General features: G+C 32.3%; 1 protein-coding gene across 1 annotated transcript in view; it reads left to right on the top strand.

Annotated features, from left to right (window-relative positions):
* Nucleotides 1–9807: 9807 nt before the first annotated feature.
* LOC130671591 (uncharacterized) overlaps nt 9808–23827 on the top strand; it is a 71851-nt gene continuing 57831 nt past the window's right edge. Inside the window, exon 1 of the mRNA XM_057475571.1 lies at nt 9808–10158. Within this exon, the coding sequence (XP_057331554.1) occupies nt 10053–10158 (106 nt within the window). The 5' untranslated portion in view covers nt 9808–10052. The remainder of the gene's footprint in view (nt 10159–23827) is intronic.

The raw sequence follows: 23827 nt of genomic DNA, 5'->3' as shown, positions 1-23827 counted from the left end.
ACGTGATAATTAGTCATGTGACCACATCACTATGACTTGTGTAGTTTCAGACAGCAACGAGACAGGAAAAATGGGAACCGCAAAGTTGAGGACGACGAAGACAATTCACATTGTCTCACCCCCCCTCCCCGCCACCAAGCCAAGCTTACCCTTTTGAATTCTCGTCCACGTTGACCGACTGCTAAGATAATGATTGAGTTCATTCACAATATTTACATTATTTACAATGCGAATAAATCGCTATAAAAATGGCAAGTAGATCGCTGTAAATGCTTGATTTTTTCAATTTCGAGTGTATCAGTAGATATACAAGTATATTGCCAGTAAAACATTTTCAATTTCAAGTTAATCGCCAGATATGCAAGTTAATTGCTAGTAATTAATTGCAAGCCGTAAGGGATACTGAAAATATATAGAGTTTAGTCACCCATTTCAGGTCCACTTCTATCCTGGGACTTCGATCTGGATCAGCCTAGAAGTGTATATTTACAGCTTACGAACTAAAAGTACAAGATAATGTGAAAAATCTGGGCGTCATTTGACCCTGCGGGCCAGCCCCAAAACTTCCCGCTGTTTTCGAGCTCAAGGAGCTTAAAAACATTACTGTGAATATATTTTCGAGCTCGAAAATGCTATTACCTGGGATAATTTTTTATAAGCTTTTCAAGCTCTACCAAGTTACGTTTTTTGCTAAAGTTTGACGAGTTAAGAATCGAAAATTATTAATAAAGAAGCGGTTTTCAAATTTTTATTCTCGATTATGTTCAATGAAATACATGTATCGAGGCAGAAATCAATGTCAGTGATCAAATCAAGATTTGAATGAGTTTCGACTTAGGTCTGAGCAATAATATATGAAATATCGGAGAAACATATTAAAAACTGGGTTTTCTCAATTTTTTGCTGATAATATGATTTAAACTAAAGAACAAGTTAGATGACATTATATAATGATCGAAAGAGACTATAAAGAGAAATAGTTGGTATGAATTCAGACACATTTAGTACATTATATTTCAATTTATACACGGGAAAAAATGCTGGAGTAGAATTTACCACACCAAACTGGTAAAAATTTTACTACACTTTGTGGTCGCCGCAATGACAACCGTAGTAACATAAGCCACAGTGTGCGTGATATTTTACTACTATAGGAGTTCTGCTTACTACTGTAATGTGGTAAAACTTTGTAGTTTCCACAACTACTCAATGTAGTATAAAATACTTATTTTGTGGTTTTGGGAACCACACAATTTTATATGAATTGGTATCTGTTACTATTTTTGGAGTATACAATACCAGATTACTTGTACAATCTACTCCAATGTGTGGTAAAATGATCGAAAGAAGAAAATAACAGCGCCACCTACAACTTTTTTACTCCATTCTGTGGGTATCCTCAACTTGTGTCAGTGTATTTGATATTATAAAACATTATAAATAATAATATATATAATTAAAAATATCTATATATATAATTAAAAATCGAGGCGTGCAATTATAATATATATAATTTAAAATAGATAAAGGAGAGGGTGGGGCAGAGCGGCCCCCCTAAGCCAATTATTATTTTTTGTGGCTTTCAACCATAAGATCACTTTACTTTTGTCCTATTTCGAACAAATTTATGGACATTTTACCAAAATTCTGAAAAATATTTTTTTTATCGTGGGACAGAGCGGCCCCCCTTCAAAAAGTGATAAAAAAAATTTTTTTTTTCGTTTTTTTTTTTTTTAAATTGTTTTCATCATTAAGAATGTATTTCTTTCTCTTGACAACTATTTTCGGTTTTATATTACTCGAAAAAATTTTTTAAAGCGTAAAAAATCGTTCACTCTCGATTACCTTAATTACTAATTGTTATTTAATAAAAAAAAAATCAATTCTATAATTTTACTTTATTTCAAAAATTTATCAACTAAAAAAAAAAATTTAATTTTTATAAATTTTTAGTGACCAAATTTGCCTCTTACATAAAGAAACGGCCGAAAAATATGAAAAAATAATTTTTTCGGAAGTTTCGGCTGGTCCATTTTGCCCCAGGTGTTATGCGTAGGGTTAGAAATGTGGAATTATAATAATTTTTTTTTAATTTGACGATAAAAATATGAAAAAATAACTTTTTAAAAATTTTTGGCTTGTCCATTTTGCCCCAAATGTCATGCGCAGGGGTAAAAAAGCGCAAACATATCGGATTTATAGTAATTAGTCGAAAAAAAAAAAATTTTTTTTTTGGTCAAAATTTCAGGGGGGCCGCTCTGCCCCACCCTCCCCTATATAAAAAATATAATACAAAAAAATTTGTTTTGTATTACCTGTCATTCTTCCTTTTGCTTACCTCACCTACAACTTCTATTAAATTTTATTTCTATGCTCTTATCAGTGAATCGTGATTTTAATGCAATTTTTTAAATTATTGCCTGCGGAGTATTTGTTATTTATTAGAATTATAACTTTTAAAACGATGGTTTTTATATTTTCTATTAATAAAAATTAATACTTAATTATTCTAAGTTTATGCTTATACGAGAATTTGTAGATTACAAATATATTTTTAAAATTATCCTTATCAGGTATTGATAAAAAGTAGGCTTTTGAAATTTGAGTCCTTATTATTTTAAGTTATTCATTAATAAATTCATTTTTATATCATTTTAATTTGATATACTGTAAGTCCGAAGAATCTAAGATTAATTTTTATATTTTTATAACGTTTTCAATATCACAAAAACTAATGATCGTTAACTAACAGATATTTAATTAATACATTACGAATAAAATATATTCTACTATGTTGTGGAGTAAAATGAACCACAGTGGTTATTTAATGCTAGTTATTATTACTACTTACTGTAGTAAATGGTACTACAGGTTGTGTACCACAGCGTACTAGTAACTGTTACTAAACGTGTAGTTATCCTATATATTACTAGTCAGTGTAGTAAATGGAACTCCATTTGTAGTAAATTTAACTACACATTTTTTTCCGTGTACGGAAAAAATAACGTTTTATGTTATTTTTTTAACTTTTCAGCGCCGATATCTTTTGAACTAATGAACCGATTTTGACGTTTGAGGTAGCGATCGGCGCGTTTGCTCGAATTCTAGAGCTGATACAATTTTGGAATCGATTCGTTCTGCCGTTTCGAAGATATTTGGAAAATTCCGTTTTCCACCAATCCTGTCTCCAACGATATCTCTCGAACAAGTTAACCGATTGAGATGGTTAAGGTAGCGATCGACGCGTTTTATCAAGTTCTAGAGCTGATTAGATTTTGAAGTTGATCGTTCAACTCGTTTCTAAGAAATCAATAAGAAACTAAAAAAAAAAGTTTTTCTTTTTTCGTAATTCGTCAATATTTTCGAGTCTACTTGATTGAATGTTCTGAAATTTTCAGGGAAGTTGACGGCCAACAAGCTCTTTCGATTGCCACCTTAACCATCTGAATCGGACCATTAGTTAATTAGTTACAAAAAGTTTACACACACACACACACACACACACACACACACACACACACACACACACACACACACACACACACACTTACATACACTCGGACATCATTCTGAAAATAGTCAGAATAGCTTCCTAGGACCTCAAAACGTCGACATTTGATGAAAACTCGATTTTCGAAAATCAGGGTGACAACAATAACTTCCCGAATGTTTGAAAATTTACAATTTTCTTAGCGGGAAGTTAAAAAAAAGAATATTGAAATATTTAGAGCTAACAATGACGTACAAAAAAATTTTTTTTTTTTTGACAGCCTGTGGACTGAAAAAAAAGTAATGCTATTTAAAGATTTTGAGCATTTAGTCTGCCAACTGCCCCAGGACTCGACTCTGTAATTAAAAATTAGTACAATTGGCAATAATAAATAAAAGGTATTAATGAGATAGGTATCCCGAGTCGGAATTCAAGAACCAATTTAATCGTAACAGTTTCCAATCACTGTGATGTTCCATTCACCGCCTAAAAAGACGCCTGTTTTGACCGTACAAGATGAAACATAAGGATGATCAAACCAGGCCTGAAAGAATAATAATAATAATAATAACAACTATCTTTCAAAGTACCTAGCAAGCGTGGGTACGAATCCCACTTAGATTAATTCATTTTTTTTTTTAATTTTTTATTCGTTTAAAAATATTTCTTTAATAATCTGTAAAAAAATGAATGAGTACCCCTTAACAGAGGTTTCCTGGTAAATTGTGAGATTTTTTTGATTAATGGTTCAAAAAATATCGAATTTTCAACAAAACCCGCTCTTTTTATGGTTTTTTTATCGTAACTTTCGTAATAATGGTCGAAATTCAATGGTTTTTTTTTTTAAATGTTCGTTTTTAGATGGCCATTACAGCAAAAAATACAAAACAAATAAACGAAATGTTTCTAATCGAGATTTTTGAATTTTAAGTTTTCAACCGTGTTTTTAAAAAAAGATGTATCCTTCGATTTTCTTGAAAATTTTCTATCTTAAACTTCTATCCATTCCGCAACTTTTAAGCCCAGTCTGGTAGTGAGCCAACCATGATTACTATTTTTTTTCAATTTTTGAAAATTGAAAAAATTTTTTTTTCGCTATAAATTATTATCAGTACCGATTTGTGACGCTGTACACTGGTTTCTCTTGCATATTATAAATTGATTTCGATATTTTTTGTTCTGAGTAGGGATTTAAAAGCAGTAAGTAAAAATAAAATCTATTTATGAGCAGTTATGATAAATGTTTTTATTTATTTCGAAGCAAAAAAAGAATTAGATTTGCCATACAATACAGCTAAGACCATTACCGGAGCTTAAAAATGTCATATAATTATTCGAAAAAGCGACGAAGCTATATTCACTGAGGAGTACTCTAGTTCATAAAACAATCGTTAATGTAAAATTTTCGAAAGAACACAGAAATAATTAAAAACGTTTGTAATACAGTTTTGTCGCTTTTTTGAATAACGAAATGGAATTTTTGAGCTCCTGTAATAGTCTTAGATGTATTATATGGCAAATCTAATGTTTTATGCTTCGAAATTGTTGCTTCTTGATAAGAAAAAACATTTGTTATAACTGCTTATAAATAGCATTAACTTTTACTGACTGCTTTTAAATCCCTACTCAGAACAAAAAAACATCGAAATCAATTTATAATATGCAAGGAAAACCAGTGTACAGCGTCAAAAATCGGTACTGATAACAATTTATAGCGAAAAAAATATTTTTTCAATTATCAAAAATCGAAAAAAAATAGTAATTATGGAAGGCCCACTACCGAACCGGGCTTAAGAGTTGCAGAATAGATAGAAGTTTACAATAGAAAATTTTCAAGAAAATCGAAAGATACATCTTTTTCGAAAACACGGTTGAAAACTCAAAATTTAATAATCTCGATTAAAAACATATATATATATATATTAGACTGTTTCAAATTAAGCGACTATTTTTTTTTTTTTTTGAAGAACTTTGAAAAATCAAAAAGGTATGTTAAACGAAAAAAAACCGAAAAAAAAATAATTCTTATCGATTTTAAGAGCTTGGCAATAAAATGGAAATAACTAGAAAACAATGCAGAATTTCAAAAAACTTTATCAATGATAATTTCTAGAAAATAAAACTGTGTACAAAAAATATCCTATGACATTTTATAATAAGTCTGATAGTTTCGCCGGAAAAATAAAAAGATCTAAAAATTTACTCTAACTTGACTTCATGCTCCAATAACTTTCGAACAGATGGATTTATCAAAAAATGATAAGAGACTTTTTTTGTAGAGCATTCAATTTCCTACAAAAAACTGTATTAAAAATTCCTGAATTCTCATTAGTCGACATGGTATAAAATTCAGAACGAGCAAAAACAAGTTCTTCGAATTGTATCAAACTTTGACGTCGGTTATCTTGTGAATGGTTGAATTTATGCAAAAATCATCAAAGACCTTTTTTGTAGGTCGGTAAATTTGCTACAAAATGTTTGGGGAGAAATTTTCTGTATCTTGATTTTTTCGGAAGTTATGTATTTTTACCATGTTACTAAATGAAAAACCGAAAATTATAAACAGCCACCTCTAAATATCAATATTAAGAGCTCATATCTTAACTGTCAACATATTTTAACATACCCTTTTGATTTTTCAAAGTTCTTCAAAAAAAGTACTTAGTAAACTAATTTCTGATTCGTAGGTAGATTCAAAACAATTCAAAACGATTTGATATTCTAAATAGTTTTAAATACTTCTGAATCGACAATTAATAATCGAATTTCTGGTTCATAAGGAGATTTTGAACAATTAAAAATGACTCAACTTTCGAATTGTTTTGAAAACTTTCGGATCGATAAATAATATTGTATTTTCGTTTCGTATGGAAATTCGAAATGATTAGAAACGACTCGTTATTTAGTAGATTTCACCAAAATCTAACTATTGGATTTGTCCTCATGATGGAATTTTCGAAAAATTTTGCTACCTCTAAACTAAGCTCGACGAGCTGAGTCAGGAAATGCATTTGGTTCAAAAGTTTATATATATATATATATATATATATATATATATATATATATATATATATTAGGGTGGCTCATTTGAAACGACTATTTTTTTTTTGCTCCATTGACGGAATATTGTTCTAGACATAAAAAAAAAATTTTCCACAAAATTTGAGCCCTTCATTTTAATTTTAAGAACTCGCTAATTGACTATGAAATTTTCCCATTCATTTAGCATGTAAAGTGGAGGTTTTTTTTTTTTAATTATCTATAGCTCTGCTGCATTTCACGTTTTTTTACTGTCCATAGGCAGAAGTTGTAGGGGAACCTTTATACTTCAAAAGTTCCTACAGTAAAATTTATGTGACAGGAACGGGGTCAGAGTTAAAAAATGTAAAAGTCGATTTTTATCGATTTTTGCGTATTTTTTGAGTTTTTCGTAGAAAATATTGTAGTTACTGAAAAAAGGTAAATGACAAATTTGTAGGAAATCAAATTTGCTACAAAAAAGGTCCTGTAAGCCAAGGCTGTAAAATCTGTTGTTTCTGAAATAAATTGAATTATACATATGAAAATTCAAGATATCTTTGCAGTATATGGTTTGTTAAATTAATAATTTAATTTTCATTTATTAAATGTTTTTTTTGGACATCATATTATTTTTCCATAAAAATATAACGTAAAAAAAATTTATCTATATGGGGCATTCCACGCCAAATCGGACGGTTTCAAAAATTTATTTTTCCGATTTTCTTCAATTTTTGGTATTGTTTAGTACCCCTCAAAAGAGGCTTTCTTGTAAATTTTGAGATCTTTTTGATTATTGGTTCAAAAAATATCGAATTTTCAAAAAAAAACCGCTCTTTTTATGGTTTTTTGATCATAACTTTCGTAATAATGGTCAAAATTCAATGTTTTTTTATTCAAAATTTTCGTTTTTAGTTGGCCTTTACAGACAAAAATGCATAACAAATATACGAAATGTTTTTGATCGAGATTTTTGAATTTTAAGTTTTCAACCGTGTTTTTAAAAAAGGGTGTATCCTTTGATTATCTTGAAAATTTCCTATCTTAAACTTCTATCCATTCTGCAACTTTCAAGCCCGGTCCAGTAGTGGGCCTTCCATAATTACTATTTTTTTTCGATTTTTCAAAATTAAAAAAAAATTTTTTTTTGCTATAAATTATCATCAGTCCCGATTTTTGACATTGTGCACTTGTTTTTTTTGCATATTATAAATTGATTCCAATATTTTTTCGTTCTGAGTAGGGATTTAAAAGCAGTAAGTAAAAGTTAATGCTATTTATAAGCTGTTATAATAAATACTTTTATTTTTTAAAAAGCAACTATTTCGAAGCATTAGATTTGCTATTTAATACAGCTAAGATCATTACAGGAGCTCCAAAATTTCATATAATTATTCGAAAAAGCGACGAAACTGTATCACAAACGTTTTCAATTATTTCCGTGTTCTTTCGAAAGTTTTACATTAACGATTGTTTTATGAACTAGAGGACTCCTTAGTGAATATAGCTTCGTCGCTTTTTCGAATAATTATATGAAATTTTGGAACACGGTTGAAAACTTAAAATTCAAAAATCTCGATCAAAAACATTTCGTATATTTGTTATGCATTTTTGTCTGTAAAGGCCAACTAAAAACGAAAATTTTGAATAAAAAAACATTGAATTTTGACCATTATTACGAAAGTTATGATCAAAAAACCATAAAAAGAGCGGTTTTTTTTTGAAAATTCGATATTTTTTGAACCAATAATCAAAAAGATCTCAAAATTTACAAGAAAGCCTCTTTTGAGGGGTACTAAACAATACCAAAAATTGAAGAAAATCGGAAAAATAAATTTTTGAAACCGTCCGATTTGGCGTGGAATGCCCCATATAGATAAATTTTTTTTACGTTATATTTTTATGGAAAAATAATATGATGTCCAAAAAAAACATTTAATAAATGAAAATTAAATTATTAATTTAACAAACCATATACTGCAAAGATATCTTGAATTTTCATATGTATAATTCAATTTATTTCAGAAACAACAGATTTTACAGCCTTGGCTTACAGGACCTTTTTTGTAGCAAATTTGATTTCCTACAAATTTGTCATTTACCTTTTTTCAGTAACTACAATATTTTCTACGAAAAACTCAAAAAATACGCAAAAATCGATAAAAATCGACTTTTACATTTTTTAACTCTGACCCCGTTCCTGTCACATAAATTTTACTGTAGGAACTTTTGAAGTATAAAGGTTCCCCTACAACTTCTGCCTATGGACAGTAAAAAAACGTGAAATGCAGCAGAGCTATAGATAATTAAAAAAAAAAAACCTCCACTTTACATGCTAAATGAATGGGAAAATTTCATATTCAATTAGCGAGTTCTTAAAATTAAAATGAAGGGCTCAAATTTTGTGGAAAATTTTTTTTTTATGTCTAGAACAATATTCCGTCAATGGAGCAAAAAAAAATAGTCGTTTCAAATGAGCCACCCTAATATATATATATATAAACTTTTGAAACAAATGCATTTCCTGACTCAGCTCGTCGAGCTTAGTTTAGAGGTAGCAAAATTTTTCGAAAATTTCATCATGAGGACAAATCCAATAGTTAGATTTTGGTGAAATCTACTAAATAACGAGTCGTTTCTAATCATTTCGAATTTCCATACGAAACGAAAATACAATATTATTTATCGATCCGAAAGTTTTCAAAACAATTCGAAAGTTGAGTCGTTTTTAATTGTTCAAAATCTCCTTATGAACCAGAAATTCGATTATTAATTGTCGATTCAGAAGTATTTAAAACTATTTAGAATATCAAATCGTTTTGAATTGTTTTGAATCTACCTACGAATCAGAAATTAGTTTACTATTCGCTATTAAAAATGTATTCAAAACAATTCAAAAAATTTAATCGGATTGAATTTCTTTAAACCGTCTGGACGAACTAGAAATTCATCTAATTTTTGTCGATTCAAAAGTATTTGGAAATATTTGAAAAATTATATCATTTCAAATCTTTTTGTGTATGTTGATTTAAACCGATTTATTTTCATTCGCTCTTAAAAAATGATGTCAATTAAGTTGATTCAAAAGTATCTGGAACGATTAAAATATTTTTTTTTTTTTAATCGTTTCTTTTAATCAGGGAACTCAAAGTTCTCAAAAATGTATTCACAACAACGCTTTCGGTCTCCGCGAGTTTGAAAACAGCAACAAGTTTTGGAGCTAGCCCACAGTGTCAACCATTTTCTAGATTTCTTAAATCAAAATTGAACATAAATTTTAATTATGTGGCGACGCAAAACTATAAATCGGGATGAAAAATTGTTAAAATTCTGCAGCTTATTAAATGTGACTGAAATTTAATTTGGGAATGTTTGATTGTATTATATTTTTTATTTTTTTAAGGTATTCAGTGATCAACAACTTGCTGGTCTCGAAGCAAGGTTTGAGGCACAAAGATACCTTAGCACACCAGAGAGGGTAGAGCTTGCAGCAGCACTTCATTTATCAGAAACTCAAGTTAAGACGTGGTTTCAAAACCGACGAATGAAACACAAAAAACAATTAAGAAAAATCAGTAATAGTAGTAATAGCAGCAATCTTTCAAATGGACATCAGGGAGGACAATCGTCTTCAGCAACGTCACCAGCAGGTATCTCTATCAATAATAAACATCTTCAAGATTGACATATAATAGTATATTACACACCTAGGCCAGCAAAGGAAGAAATGTCTCAGATCACATCTAATTGTTGGCCGAGGCGAAGCCGAGGTCAACAAACATGTGATATGAGGCTTTCTTATTTACTGCCCAAGGAGTTTAACTATTTTTCTCCTCGACGGAGGCGGAAAGCGTCAACTTTCGTGCCACTGTGCAAAACGAAGTTACATGTGATCTAAGACATTTCTTACTTTACTGCCCTCGGTGTGTAATATACTATAACTTTTTTATATACACGAAAAAAAATAAACTTTACGAATTAGTGTTTGAAATTATAACCCGTAACCTGGGTGTCAATATGGGAAATTTTAACATCCCTTATTGAAAGAAACGATTATAGAAAGAAAATTTTGAGGATTTTTTTCTTCATACCTCAGGCGAAAGTACTTATCTCCGGCATCGATTTTGCGGTAGAAAGTCTAACATTTGTGCCGTGCTGGGTTTACTTGCGCGCCATCTAAAACAGCGGGCGAAAGAAAGGAATAGCGGGACGAACGAGTTTTTTTCGTGCACACTGTTACCGGTTATCCGTATACTATCGTCACTTCGACAAGATTTGCTGACACTCTTGCTCACATTTATATCCTCAAAACTTTTTTAAGATCGATTTGAAATTTTATTTGTCTGTGTTTGTTCGACGTGTAGTCTGCTGGTTAGATAGTTAACTTTATTGAAGCGAATTGGTTCGTTATAATTATTTGGTGGCCTTGAAAAAGGCCTTTGTGGTCTTGAGAAAGACCGTTTAGTTTACGTTAAAATACTTGAGATGACTGTGAGTTGGTCCTTAAAAGAATCGTTAAGATGTTGAAAAGTCTCACGTTTGACCCGGAGGTCTGGTTGACTAGCTCTGAAAAGAGCTAAGACAACTGTAGCCCTGACAAGAGCTAGTTCGTGAAATGAGAAGTTTCTTAAGAGACCTGGAGGTCTAGCTGACTAGCCCTGAGAAGAGCTAAGACAACTTGAAAGATAGTTCTGAAAAGAACTCTTGTTGTTAAGAAGTAGCTGGAGAATTCAAGCCTTGCTCGCTTGAATATTTACTAGTTAGTTAGCGCTGATAGCCTTGCTCGCTATCTGAAGAGTATTCTTTACAGTTGGACTGATCAAGAATGAATGCGCTGACGCTCTCAGACTCCCTCCTTTTATACCCGAGAGCTGGGTTCTAGAATGTTCGGCGCGGAGTGGAAAAAAAAACGGGACGTGCGCTCCAATGAGATAGCTGGATTGAGAGGAGAGAGAGTAAAGCTAAAAATTGGCCAATGAGATTCCTCGATTGAGGCAGGAGAAGCTAGATTTTGCAATGCTTTTCAGTCCATGCTCAGTGAGACTTCAAGTTATTGCAGTCTTTCTCCTTGGTCCACGTAATGTTAACTACTTACTTTTGAACAGTGTTTTTGAAAAAGTAATATTTACTAATGTAAAATGAGTGAATAAACTAAGAAGATCTGGTTTAGGCGTGAGGATTTTTAAACAATTAAAAATTACACAGATTGTATCAATAAATAATTTAGATATTTATTTACACTTATTTACACTTAAATTGTAAGAACTTAACAATTATAGCGAATGCGACTCAATAGTTATGCGATAGCGAATGCGACACAATAAAAGAATCACGTATAAATTCGATACGTGGTCGATGGCGATTAGTTTCACGGAGATTAATTTAGTAATTAATTACACGCGAATCACAATCAATTAATTCTCAATAAATAGCAGCCTTAGTATACTGACTAAATATTGAGGATAATTAGCGTAGCTGTTTTGAACTGTATCACACTAGAATTAATTTATAATTAGCAGAGCGGTTGTAGTACACAATCAAAACTTAGAAAATATTGATTTTTTATTTGACTAACATTTCAGAAAATATCAATCGTAGTGATTTGGTGCTAAGGACCTTTTTTGTAGGAAATTAAATTTCCTATAAAATTGTTATTCACATATTTTCTGTAAGTCTTGTTGTTTATGAGATAATGAGAGAAAAAACAAGAATTCTATGAAAAAATTCGGTTTAGCGGTCCGTACTACCCCACTCTTATGAGTTACGACTCTTACGACTTCGCGACAACAAGCATTTTTGTAGAGCATTAAATTATGAGAAAATTTCGACTTTGAGCGAGATGATATCATAAAATGCCACGGAGTTATAGAAGTTTAAAAAATAAAAACCCAAGTTTACATGTATTTTAAATGGGAAATCTTCACCTGCTCTGGGAAAGTACTTAATATTAATATTAAGGGCCTAAACTCTCAGGGAATTTTTTTAGGGGTACTTCCAAAAAAATTTCGGGATGGGAGCGAAAAAAAACAAAAGCAGTCTATTATTCACGTTTTCATTAGAAATGAAAAAATTACAATTTATAGGATGATAGTATTTACTGATCATTTTATCATTATATAACATGTCGTTTCTCAATTTATATAGTTCATTTTTTTCGTGTAAAATTTTCCAAATTATTACCTTTCGAGAAGGGAAAAAACCACTGGCTTAAATAAACATATCAGTATTTTGATAAGTTTAGCAAATTCTAGTACCAACAAACGAATAAATTTCCAGATTCTTCAATTAACAATTGTTCGCTATTCCATTTCGATTTTTAGAAATGTATAATAATAAACAAAACAAAATATTTTTAGCTCGGGAAGCTCGAAAATGCATGTGTTGTACACTGTGAAAAATTAGGAGTGAACCCGTCACTCGGAGTTTCGGAGTTGATAAAAAAAGATCCCTTTGCATGTGCCCCATACGAAGTCGCCGTCAATGGAAAAAATTCCGTAGGTTGCCCGATGCCTGACTGTCGACGCTCGGTCAAGTATTGGCAATTAGTAATGGCCCTAACCTACTAAGAAAATCGGAAAAATCAATTTTTGAAACCGTCCGATTGGGCGTGGAATGCCCCATATGTTATGGCATTACTGGTTTCATATCAGAATATGACTTCCCCTAAAAAAACGCCAGTCATACGACGCTGCCGATGGCTGGCCAATGAATGGCTACTTATAACTTGCCGATTATGGGTTTACAACATTGGGCTACTGTTAGTGAATCAGTGGCCCATGATTGATTCTTGTTAAATAAACAATCTACTAATCAATTATTAATTATTCAAATAACTTTTTACACTAGGAAGGGACCATTGGACAAGGCTCGGACCAGGCTTTGGTCAGTCGTCATGCCAGAGTTCCGAGATTTGGCGCAAACCTTGGTCAAGCCTTGGCTGAACCATTGGGTGAGCATTGGTCTAAGCCTTGGATGATGACCATGTTCCAATCCTCGGGGAACAAAATATCAAGCCTCGGCCGAGCCTTGGGAAACGAAAAATTGAGCCTTGGCGAAGGCTTGGGAAACAAAAAATCAAGCCTCGGCCCAACCTCGGGGGGCAAAAAAACGAAGGCTCACCCAATGCTCGATCTAAATTATTATTATTTAAATCTATAAATATAATTAAAAAAATGTTTGATCACAATTTTATCGATATTACATTAGAGTGTAATTAACTAATTGCTGAATTAATGGGAAATAACGATCAAAATTATTTGGGGGCTACCAGGGTTAAAACTGAGATTGTTCTGATTACTAGGCCGGGATGCTATCCACTGTGCTAAATCTGATGTTCAGATAATCATGATTTTTTTTGTTTATTAATTATTTGAATACAATTTAATTCAGAAATATTAGATTGTAACCCGTGAGAAAGAAATTAATATCCTAAAATTATACTAAATAATATATACGGAATAATATAACACAGTTTATATTACAATATAATTATTTATATAAGAAGTCATATATATTAAAATAGCTATTCTTTTGCCGTTTTAATTATATAATTATATATTTTCAAAATATACAAACATGATATATAATATTATATGTTGGCGTATATTCAAGCTATATGAACTCCATATATTGAAAATTATATTATAATCACATAAGTAATTTTATAATGTTAATATGTAAGCCAATATATATTATCGACTTATAAAATTTTAAGTCTAAAAGGTTTATTCCAAGTCTATATCATGTTTTAAACCTAAAAAAGTTTAATTCAGTTTTTTATAGTTAGAGCCGTAGGTTGACATCTCCTGATTGAAACGCACACTTACACATAAACATCTATGGTCAGATCTACTTAATATGTACTGAGATATCTGTTCTTTCTTCATTAATCTGTACCTTTATTTTCTTTCCTAAGTTAAACTGATAAATTGATTGTTAATTTTGCCGATTAAAAAAATATTTATATTACATATTTTCAGTATAGTATCCAATATATAATGCGATATGTTGGAAAAGTATAATGAAAATTATTTTTTTTTTTTTATAACAGTTACTATACTTTAAAATATATGTCTCGACTATATCTCGTTATATTTGAATTTATAACCGGCAAATTATATTTTGAAAATATTCAATATCCCGGGATAAAAAGTTCTTATATGATCATATATAAATCATATAAAAGTGACTCATATAAAATCATGTAAAGTTTTATAATGAATTCCCTCGCAGATTTGAATCACGGTGGAAACACGGTGGGTTTGTTCCATTGTACCACTGTGATTACGCGGTGAATCCACCGTGATTCCACGGTAGCTTTGCCACCGTGTATACACGGTGTTTTCACTGTGATTACGCGGTGGATACACCGTGGAACCACGGTGGTGAAATAGCACAAAGCTACCGTGGAATCACGGTGGACACATCGCGTAATCACGGTGGATACACTGTGTATAGCCGGTGGTAAAATGGAACAAACCCACCGTGTAACCACGGTGGATCCACGGTGTTTACACTTCCACGGTGTTTCCACCGTGATTCAAATCTGCGAGGGTTGGTCTTATCAAAACTTATATGACTTTATAAAATCTTAAATAATCATATAAAGTTATAAATACCCGGGAAAAAATGATTTTACCTAATCATATATGCAATAACTTATATATGATTAGATCTCAAAATTGGCAGGATCTGATGATATTTAATTATATATAATCATGCATGAACAAAAAAAAAACATCTATCCGTTAACTGCTATTTTGGCAAAGGGTCACCCATCTAATTAATGTTCTGCCTCAATGCTGTTCAACTTTGATGATCCCATTATTGCCGTCTGCTTCTCTAGTCTGCTTTACCCTTATAAGTATTTAACAATCTATGACATTACTTAAATCAAATGATCAAAGTGATACATCCTACATCAATAATGCACCAAATATGATCAAATTTTATCACATTAGTGTTTTATATAAAATATATAAAATTATGAGTTTCTTCAAGATAACCTGCTTATAAGACCATAGAAATTTATAAATGAGAATCATGAAACTATATAAACTTTTATATAATCATATATGATTTTATATAACCGTATTAACTCTTTTGTAATCATACAAATTTATTTCTAACTTCATATAAAATCACATAAACTTTTATTAATTATCTGAATTCTTAAAAGAATTTTATAAAGTCATATAAGATTTCATATGATCATATATGATCATACATGATTATGAATAACTATATAAAACGTGCTCTTGTAATTTCATAATGTTATACATAACTTTATATGAAGTTAAATCGAATTTTATAAAAATTTTATAAGATTATACGAATTATTGTAGAATTTTATAAGATCAGATGAGTTTTTATATAATCATATATGACTGCATATAATTTATAACATTTTATCTGGTAATGTTATAAACTCATATATAACTTTATAAAAAATCATATCAACTATTATAAAATCATTATAAAATTATATCAATCCTTCTAAGAATTTTATAAAATCGTATGAGCTTTTATATGATCATACATGACTATATATCAGCATATGAAACTTTACCTAGTATTTTTATGAAGTTACATATAACTTTATATAAAATCACATCAATTGTTATAAAATTATTATAAGATCATATGAATCCTTATAAGAATTTTATAAGATTATGTAACCTTTTATATAATCATATATAAACACATATGTTTATATATGATTCTATAAGAACTTTTTCTCGGGTTTATATAAAATCACATCAATTTTTATAAAATCTTTATATAACTATATAAATTTTTATAAGATTATATGATCATATATAATTATATATAAGCATATAAAACTTTATCAAGTACTTTTATAAAGTTATACGTAACTTTGTATAAAATCATATCAATTTTTATAAAGTCCTCACAAGAGTATATTAATTCTTATAAGAAATTTATAAGATCATATAAGCTTTTATGTAATCATATATAATTTTTATATATTTCTTATACGGTCATATAAAATCTTTTTTTTCCGGGTATGCTCTATAATAAAATTTAGATTTCCTTTTATAGTTTATTTTATAAGAAAAAATATACTTTAAAGTTATATGAACATTATATTCAAACATACATAAATTTTTGCCAGTTTATATAATTATATATTTTCGTATATAAAATAAAAATATACATTTTTTTCATGCGGGAAAGATAAGGTGAAAAGTAATTTTATTCAATGAACTTAAAATTGTCTGATGAATAATGACATATATCTATTAATTTGTAATTTTATGATTTGATGTAAATGAATAAATTAAAAGTAAGATCACGTAGCACACCATACATAGATTGGAAATCGACCCTAGATCGGTTCATTACTGGGCCAAAAATGTCGATTAATGACTCAGCGATGGCAATTTTTATTGGCTGATAAACGGCATATGGCCGGGATGATAACCTTGGCCCATTAATGGTACTTGACTATCGGCCGATTTATGGTAGCCAGCAATCATGCAAGCAAATAAATTTAATTAAAAAAAAAAATTTATTTTTATTATCCTAGTAGAATTCATGATTATTAACGTTTAAACTGTTTAAGTGGGGTAAATAATGTGAAAAAAACTCGGTGAAAAATTCTGCTGATTTAATTTATGTTTTAAGAAAATTTACACGAGTTTCAGTTTTTATCAACTGAGAAACTTCAAAATATTTTTAAGTTTTCTTTTGTGTGTAAGTATCTTTGTCTACATTAAAAAAAATCGGTCTGTCAGTTGACCCTGCGGGCCAGCCCCAAAACTTCCCGCTGTTTTCGAGCTCGTTGAGCTCGAAAACATTATTGTGAATACATTTTCGAGCTCGCAAATACTTTTGTACGCCATTGTTTTGTAAAAAACCATTTTTTAGCATTTCCTTCTCCCACGATATCTCGCGAACGAGTTAACCGATTTTGATGGTTGAGGTGGCAATCGACGCGTTTTATCAAGTTCTGAAGCTGATCAAATTTTGAAATTGATTTATTTAGCCGTTTTTGAGAAATTTCAAAAAAACCAAGGAAAAAATTTTTTTTGAATTCTTTCGTCAACGGTTTCTCTTGAACGAATAAACCGATTTTGATGGTTGAGGTGGCATTCGACGCGGCTTATAGAGTTTCAGAGCTGATTAGATTTTGGAATCAATCCATCGACCAAATTAAAAGTTATCCAAATAAAACATTTTCGAAAAAATTTTATTTTTGAAATATCTCTGAACGCACCCTACCGATTAAGTTCAAATTTTTACGGCCTCAAGACATTAACAAGCCGCGTCGAATGACACCTCAACGATCAAAATCGGTTCATCCGTTCAAGAGTTATGAATATTTACATACATACATACGTACGTACGTACGTACGTACACACATACATACACTCGGACATCATCGTGAAATTAGTCAGGATAGCTTCCTAGGACCTCGAAACGTCGACATCTGATGGAAATTCGATTTTCGTAAATCGGACCGAAACCAATAACTTCCCGAATTTTTGAAAATTTACAATTTTCTTAGCGGGAAGTTCAAAATAAATTTTACATTATTTATCGCTTAGTTAATTATTTATTAATAGAAAAAGCAAAGTTTTCATTATATATATACTATGATATGTTTTAGTTTTAGAGAAAAAAAATGTCCAATTAGTTATAAAAAAATTTTTTATTTCAATTTTCGGCTAAGTTATTAATTTTTAAACAACTTTTGTTGTATGTAGGGTAACTTTTTCGATGCTCTTTAACAAGTTGCGATAAGAAATAAAATATAAAACAAAAATTCTCGAGAGAAGAAACTTGCCCTAGGACAATATCCAAAAAATGTTGAACATAAAAGTCAAATAATAAAAATATCAATGACAAAAAATGAAATTCATAAATTAAATTAAAATTTTTCGATTATCTAATCAAAAACTCCTAAAATCAATACACGTAAAAGTTTAATGATGAATATCTTTTGAAGGCTTAATTTAATCGCCAAAACATAGGACACCATTTTTATAGAGCAGTGAATTTCCTCCAAAAACTTGTATTGCGCATTTTATAATAGTCATTTATTGTCGAGTTATAAAATTCATAAACAAAAATGAACTTTGCCTTAAAATAATCAAACTTAAATCTTCAATATTATTCAAATGGTGAGGTTCACGGAAAACATATAACATACCTTTTTTGTAGAGCATTAAACTTTCTACAAAATTCTTGCAGAGAATTTTTCTGTACAATCAATTAATGATGAGGTATGAATTTTTTTCTATTGGACTGAGAAAAGAATAAAAAACTGCGATGAGCGCCATCTTCCTATTGAAATTAAAAGCTCATATTTGGTGAGAATTTTTTTAAGGTGTCTAGCAACCCATTTTTCCGTGTCACGTACAAAAAAAATATTTGATATTTTTGACCCACCCTAATGTTCATATACAATTTATATATGATGATATAAGAAATACATAAAAATTATATATGATTACATAAAAGCTTATATCATCTTATAAAGTTCTTATAAGAATTAATATACGATTGTGAGGACTTTATAAAAATTGATATGACTTTATATAAAGTTATATATAACTGTATAAAAGTACTAGATCTTACAAAAATCTTATAAGAATTTATATAGTTTTATAAGGATTTTATTAAGGTTTTGGTTTGATTGAGATCTACAAGTCATCTCAATATGGCCAATTCATCGGGCAAGCTTAAGCTTCAAGAGAGCCGGTTTTTCTACATCTCCGAACTTGCGGCTGAAGTCGAGGCCAATGTCATCTCTGCGATCGATATTCATGCGGCTAAGGCGAAAGTGAACATGCTCAAGTCAAACCGGGAGAATTTTGACTCCGACCACGAAAAACTAGTCTCCTCAAAGTCTGATGCGTCTCCAGATCATGACTACTTCAAGAAGAAGTGGTATGAAAAGCCGTGAAAAGCAGTCGAGAAGATGCATTATCTATGCGAAAGTTTAGACGGAGACGCTGCTAGTCTGATAGCAAACCTAAAGATATCTGCCGACTCGTATGCTTTAGCATGAGACATTCTCACCACCAGATATGAAAATAAGAGGCTTCTCAAGACTGCTCATCTCACCAAACTCGGAGCGCTTCAAAAAGTGGAGCAACGATCGGCTAAAGAATTAAACCACATATTAACTGCGGTATCAGAGTGCGTAAATGCTCTGAAGGCGCTTGGCTGCTTCACTGACCACTGGGACGATCTTATTGTGCACGATATTGTGCAATGATTGGTCGTCAAGACTCGTGAGGCTTGGGAGATTCATCTTGGATCTAGCACAGAGTTCCCAACCTACGAACAACTCAAGTCATTTCTAACTGGCTCTACAGAGCATGGAGAGTCAGCTATCTCCGAAGAAGCCACCTCCAGTCAAGACCTTCTCATCAGCACCAGTCAGAAGAAGTTACTCACAGGTATCTCAGTGAACTCCACCAGCTTAAATTTATCTCGCTCAGTCCGAGCATCCACAACCTTCTCACTCATCGACGACTGCTCAGACCATCTCAACCAGGCCAGATTTGAATAATCACTGCAGCGCTTGTTGAAAGTCTCACTACATCGCCTTCTGTCCAGCCTTCAGCCGTCTCAGCTACAATGAAAAGAAAGACATAGTCCGTAGAGAGCGATTCTGCTTCAATTGCCTTGGCAGGCATAACCTGCGCAAGTGCAATATAGAAAAGGGATGCAAGATTTGTGAAGAAAGACATCAAACTCTTCTTCATCAAAGCCCCACGGCAACTACACCAGCAGCCACTCAAGTCACATCAGCACCTTCTCAAGACAAATATCCAGCAACTACCAATTCAGATCAACCACAATGAAGGTTAGGTAGGACTTCTCGGAGCCTATGTAGACTTCTCAAGAGACAGTGCAACGCGTCTACTCAGACTGAATTCACATTTCCAACTACTGTCTCTAAGCCTTCTCAAACAACTCAAGAACCGACTTCTCAATCAGTTCAACTCCAGAATTCTCAGTCAATTAATAACTTGACTTCTCAAACAAGTAAAAAACGGACTTCTTGTCCAGTGTCAACGGTTCAATTACGAGCAGTGTACTACTAGCCACATGCAAGGTAGTTGTAATATCTCCAAACAACACTCAACATCAAGCTCGTGTCCTCTTAGACTCAGGCTCAGAACTAACGCTGGTTTCATCAACACTAGTTAATAAATTTGGACTTCTCAGAAAGTCATCAGTAATTCCAATACTTGAAATTGGCAGCATCTCACCTGAAACAACTCAAGGTCTTGTGACACTTGATCTCCATTCCACATATTCGCAATCCGAGGTGCAATTGGATGCTCAGATATTACCACGTATTACTACTCAAATTCCATCGGTAGTGGTAACAAATCAAGACTGGCATCACATCAACGACTTAAAACTAGCTGATCCAGAATTTCTAACACCAGGTCTAGTTGACATCCTCATCGGTGCAGACAATCTCAGAAGCATACTTAGATCACCTCGTTTAGTCATGAGAGGTCCATCTGAACCCATGGCTATGCATACTACTTTTGGATGAGCTATTCTGGGTCAAGCATCTACTAACACTCAGACGAAGCCTCTACGATCTTTTCATCTAACTACTAATGAGGACTTACAAAACCTATGAAAACCTCTGACACATGGTTGCTATACCATTGAACGCTCCATAGCCCACTCATGCTTATTGCCTACCTCATCACGGGGTACTACGTGAACAGAGTACTTCAACAAAACTCAGAGTAGTTTTTAATGGATCCAGCAAAACGTCATCTCAAGTTTTACTCAATGACATTATGCACACAAGCCCAAAGACTCAATCTAACATCTTCAACGTGTTGCTCTACATCAGGCAACATAAATATATCTTTATCACGGACATAGTTAAGATTTTCCGTCAAATTAAAGTTAAGAATGATGATTGGGACCTTCAGCGCATCCTCTGGCTAGATCAAGACTCAAATGTTCGAGCATATCAATTAACTACCGTAACATATGGTACACGGTCATCTCCGCATCCTGCTTGTCGAATACTAAAGCAATTAGTATCTGACGAAGGCTCCAATTATCCAATTGCAGTGGATACAATTCTCAAAGGTAGTTACGTTGATGACATCTCAGGTGGTGCAGAAACTCTCAAGCAACTCAAGATCACTGCTACACAATTGAACGACATGTGCCCCTCAGCTTGTTTACCACTTGACAAGTGGAAAAGCAATCATCTGCGATTCTCACCACCAAGTACATCGACTTAAGAAGCTCAGCCTGTTCATACATTTGAAGGGCTCACTTTAAAGATACTGGGTATCTTATGGCATCCTCATGAAGACATCTTCTCATTCCAAGGAAACATCTCATTCAAACAAGCTATTACGAAGCGAGCGATTCTCTCCGAAGTGGCACAACTTATCAATCCACTTGGACTCATATCACCAGTCGTAATCAGAGCAAAAATTCTGATGCAACAACTCTGGCTGGAAAAAATTGGTGGGGATGAGCCACTAACCCCTGAAATAGTTCATCGATGGGATGAATTTCGAGATGATTTCAAGTCACTCTCGACAATCAAAAAAGTTTAGTAAATCCAAAAGTGCACGACTCTTAATGCTCATTTGCAAAAAAAAAGGAAAATGTACGATAAAAGTTTCAAGGACAATTTTTTTTTTCCTTTCTATTACACTAGAAATTCAAATTTCGCTCCAAAAAATAGTAAGCTGTATTTTTTCGCGCAGGCGCGACTGTTGTGACGAAAGTATATGTAATAAACATATATAGATATACAAAATTAGCTAAGTTCTTTTTATTAATCATAATTAAACGAGACCGAATTTGATGGCCATTTATGACACACTTTTTCTTCGGCCCTAAAATAATCTTTTAAAAAAAAACGTGATCCAAATAATGGCTTTTTTCTCGAGTTTTTGTATTTACGGATACGGACACATTTTCTACTGCTTGACGGGAAATTTTTTTTTTACATTTTGATGTTTTTTTAGTTATTTAATATATCAAATTGGTCTTTATAAGTAATAAAATTAATCCTTATTCAATTCTCTATCCGATGATGTGTAACTTGGTTAAGCTCCGTGGACTAACAGTAAAAACGGTAGCGAAAAAGAGGCAAACTGAATTTTTCGATCGTAAAGCACACTCTAGTGCATCGCATTAAAAGTCATGCAATACCCAGGTGGTTACATTTGCACTCTCAAGCCTACTCAATACAAATTCATGGGTTCTCAGACGCTTCTCAACTAGCAATGGCAGCAGCAGTCTACCTCAGAGTAACATACTCAGACAACTCATCAGTCGTAACTCTAGTCTGTTCAAAAACCAAAGTGGCACCTCTTAAACGTCTCACAATTCCACGACTGGAATTACCCGTTGCTGCTCTACTTGCAAATCTCGTCAAACATACTCAGAAGACTCTCAATCTCAATGACGTGTCAGTATTCCTATGGAGTGACTCCTCAGTCACTCTCGCATGGGTAAAAAACAATCCAATGAGGTGGAAAGAGTTTGTGGGCAACCGAGTATCAGCGATTCATGATGCTACTCCACATGTTCATTGGAAATTTACATCAAGAAAACTCAACTCAGCTGATTGCGCTTCTCGGGGTTTAAGCGCTTCTCAACTCATTGAACACGCATTGTGGTGGACTGGGTCACCATGGCTCTCTCAATTTCCGGAATTCTGGCCATCTGCGGTAGCACCATCTCCAGAAGATGACTTGGAAGAAAGACCTTGCATTTCACTCGCAATAACGTCTCCACCAGTATTATGGGATCTCATTGACTTACTGCAAGTTAAATCCTTTAATAAAGGTCTTACGAAATTACTCAGAATCACTGCAATTTGTCAGCGAGCCATCTTAAGATTTAAAAAAGTTCCAAATTCTAGCCTAGCCATCTCACCAATCAATCCAGCTGACTTAGAAGCTGCTAAGCAGTTTTGGATACAGGAAACTCAACAAGCATATTTCCCTTCAGAAATAAAAACGATACTAGCTGGCAAGGGACTTCACAAAAATCATGTTCTCGCTCGACTTACTGCATTAGTTGACCATACTGGTATATTGCGAGTTGGAGGTCGTCTCCAGAATTCTCAACTGGCTGAAGACAGAAAACACCCAGTGATACTGCCTCGACACAGTGAACTCTCAGACCTCATCATCGCAGATACTCAAGAACTCTTCATGGTGGCACTCAGCTGATTTTATCTTATGTCAGAAAGACTTGTTGGATCATCGGTGGCCAAGCACCAATAAAATCATTCATCCAAAGATGTCTCGTGTCCACTCAAATACGTGGGATTC

This window comes from Microplitis mediator, chromosome 7, assembly GCF_029852145.1.
Source record: "Microplitis mediator isolate UGA2020A chromosome 7, iyMicMedi2.1, whole genome shotgun sequence".
NCBI lineage: Eukaryota > Metazoa > Arthropoda > Insecta > Hymenoptera > Braconidae > Microplitis > Microplitis mediator.
Note: the sequence above shows the minus strand (reverse complement) of the source record. Positions and strands in the feature narration are given on the sequence as shown.